Source organism: Lygodium microphyllum, chromosome 2, assembly GCF_053477565.2.
Source record: "Lygodium microphyllum isolate KBCC chromosome 2, Lygodium_microphyllum_v1.1.10, whole genome shotgun sequence".
Classification (NCBI taxonomy): Eukaryota; Viridiplantae; Streptophyta; class Polypodiopsida; order Schizaeales; family Lygodiaceae; genus Lygodium; species Lygodium microphyllum.
The window spans coordinates 18,989,909-18,992,275 of NC_141136.1; the positions used below are offsets into that span (position 1 = coordinate 18,989,909).

A 2,367-nucleotide genomic window follows, 5' to 3' on the forward strand; every position below is an offset into this window, starting at 1 on the left:
TCCTTTCTTCTTCTCTCTCTCTCATTTTCTATCTTTCTTTCTCTCACTCTCTTTCTTTGTTGCCCCTTGAGTTGAGCTTCAAGCTTCTCGCCTACTTTGACGCTCATCTTCAAGATCCATGGAGTGGCTTTTGAGTTGAGTTATGAGCTCCTTGCCTTTGGCATCCCACCTTCTTCTCTTCTCTCTGAGTTTGAGAATTCAACCTTGTCTTTCCCAAAAGAATATTTTGATCAAATCGAAAAGTCTTTTGAACCTCTATCTTTCCTATATCTTTCATCAAAGAATTTTTTTTCTCATTCGTCTTGAATCTAAAACTCTTTTGGATAATTTTTTTACGTTGAGTTCTCCCATCGCAAAGGGTCCATGTGGTGAGTGACTTATACAAACCCCCGTGCAAATTCTATGCAACATTGCTGCCACCTCAACCTTGTCGTCATCAGTCACTCACATAAGAATCTTGAAACCCTCGTGTCTCACTTGAAGACGAATTATAGATCCGTGCAGGTGCAGTCTGTGGTGCTAGATTATGCACACTTCTTCCATGAGGTCGATGCAAAGTTGACTACGGACCTCATACGTGTGAATGTGGAAACAGTTGTGAAGATGATGCTAATTGTGCTTGCAGCGCTTGCAATTGTGGCGTTGGATTTTCTAGATCATGGCCTCGATGCAGGGCTCTCCAGGGTGAAGGACACCATCGTCGGCCTTGATGTGGGGATCTTGATCAATAACACAGGGCAATGTTATCCATATGCACACTTCTTCCATGAGGTCAATGCAAAGTTGTCTACTGGCCTCATATGTGTGAATGTGGAAGCAATTGTGAAGATGATGTTGATTGTGCTTCTAGGCATGCTCAATCATAAGCACAGTACCATTATGAACATCAGGATTGGAGCTATGTCAATATTGGTGTCACATCCTTTTATGCAGTATTATATATATTGGCACCAAAGGGCACATTGCTTCTATTGGTGTGTGCATCAAGTGCAAGTCTCTTGTATGTGAATGTCTTCTACATGTGTTGGTAATGAGCATGCAGGTATGAAAAAGGGGCTGCGCACAAGCTACATTGCCTTTGGTTATCATCTAATGTCTGATTATGCAGGTGCATTAATAAATTCTCTAGAAACTTGTATGTGGAGTACAAGCAGAGTGGAGTGGATGTGAAATTTCAAGTATGCTCCTTCTCTTACTTAGACTAAAATATGGATAATATATTGTCGAGGGACCATGCATGCCACTATGAGTACCTACCTTCTTCAATTGTCTTTAAGATCATGCATGGGCTTGGGTAATCAAAGTTCTATTGATGCAGTTTGCAAAAATTCCTTTTGCTCTTAAGGTACTAGTATTTGAAAGCCACATGAGCAAGATAAGAAGTCCAAATATTTACAACTCGTTTTCTGCTTGACCAGAAATAGGCTATGGGGAAGGTAGAAATGTGTATGTGTTTCTTAATTAGGCTAGACACATACTTGCTCTTCCCTTGATAGCTTTGGTTTGATTGATGGTTGGTTCCCATTATCTTCTTATGTGTATAGTTGGCTTCTAAGCTTCTGATAAACTATTGGATTAGAAGAATTTTTTAAGCACATGTACTAATTACCTCTCAATTTTGGTTTCCATCTTGCAAGATGTCTATGGAATGCTACCTTAGAATGATCAAATATGAAATGCCAAAGGATCATAACACAAGAAGTGACCACAAATGCTCAAGTGAGAGTTTTGAGAAATCATTTTCTTCAACATGTTTTTTTAGTAGTGGATTAGATTTGAAGAGATGCAAAATCGAGTTGATTCTTACAAGGACAAGTTTTGTAGTCAAATGTCTACAGGCATGAAAAGTGGTGGTTTTGCTGGTCTACTTCAAAGAGGTAAAGAAAGAGATCATTGGCTTCATTTATGAAGGCAAACCACAATAACTACTTGAAGGAAGAGAGAAGACATTCAGCTTGCAGTCGCAAATGAAGACAACTTGTAACCAAGTTGGGATTTCCAAGTAATTTCTTGCTGAGGGCTGGTCTATTGATTTTTTTTTTAGTGAGTATGTTTGCTCCAATCATGCATTGAATTGTGTTTGAAAATTTAGAGCATATATTTCCTCTCTCAATACTAGGTGGTAAACTTCATATAGTTCATGAAGTAGTTTGAGAAAACTATTATGTTATGTAGAGTATGGTTTGTTGGCTACATGTTGGTAGGGTCATATATTGTTAAATAGTGTGCTTGTAGTAGTAGAGGGTACTTGTAGTGATGTTGGAACTATGATATACCATCATTTTCACTATTTCAATGGTTGATACCATACGGATATAAAAAGTCGCCCAAGTTAGAGAAAATTAGAATCACATATCAAATTTCCTG

General features: G+C 38.4%; 1 protein-coding gene across 1 annotated transcript; it reads left to right on the plus strand.

Moving 5' to 3' along the window:
* Nucleotides 1-402: 402 nt before the first annotated feature.
* On the plus strand, nucleotides 403-1,909 carry LOC148039527 (very-long-chain 3-oxoacyl-CoA reductase 1-like). The gene is made up of 3 exons (XM_087661541.1): nucleotides 403-932; nucleotides 1,109-1,178; nucleotides 1,766-1,909. The coding sequence occupies exons 1-3, from the start codon at nucleotides 403-405 to the stop codon at nucleotides 1,907-1,909; spliced, it is 744 nt and encodes a 247-aa protein (XP_087517667.1).
* The last annotated feature ends 458 nt before the right edge of the window (nucleotides 1,910-2,367 follow it).

Coding starts and splice junctions, on each gene's coding strand:
- LOC148039527 (XM_087661541.1), top strand. CDS start 403: ATGCAACATTGCTGCCACCTCAACCTTGTCGTCATCAGTCACTCACAT. Junction 933..1,108: donor GTGTCACATCCTTTTATGCA/GTATTATATATA, acceptor CTGATTATGCAG/GTGCATTAATAAATTCTCTA. Junction 1,179..1,765: donor GAGTGGATGTGAAATTTCAA/GTATGCTCCTTC, acceptor TTTTTTTAGTAG/TGGATTAGATTTGAAGAGAT.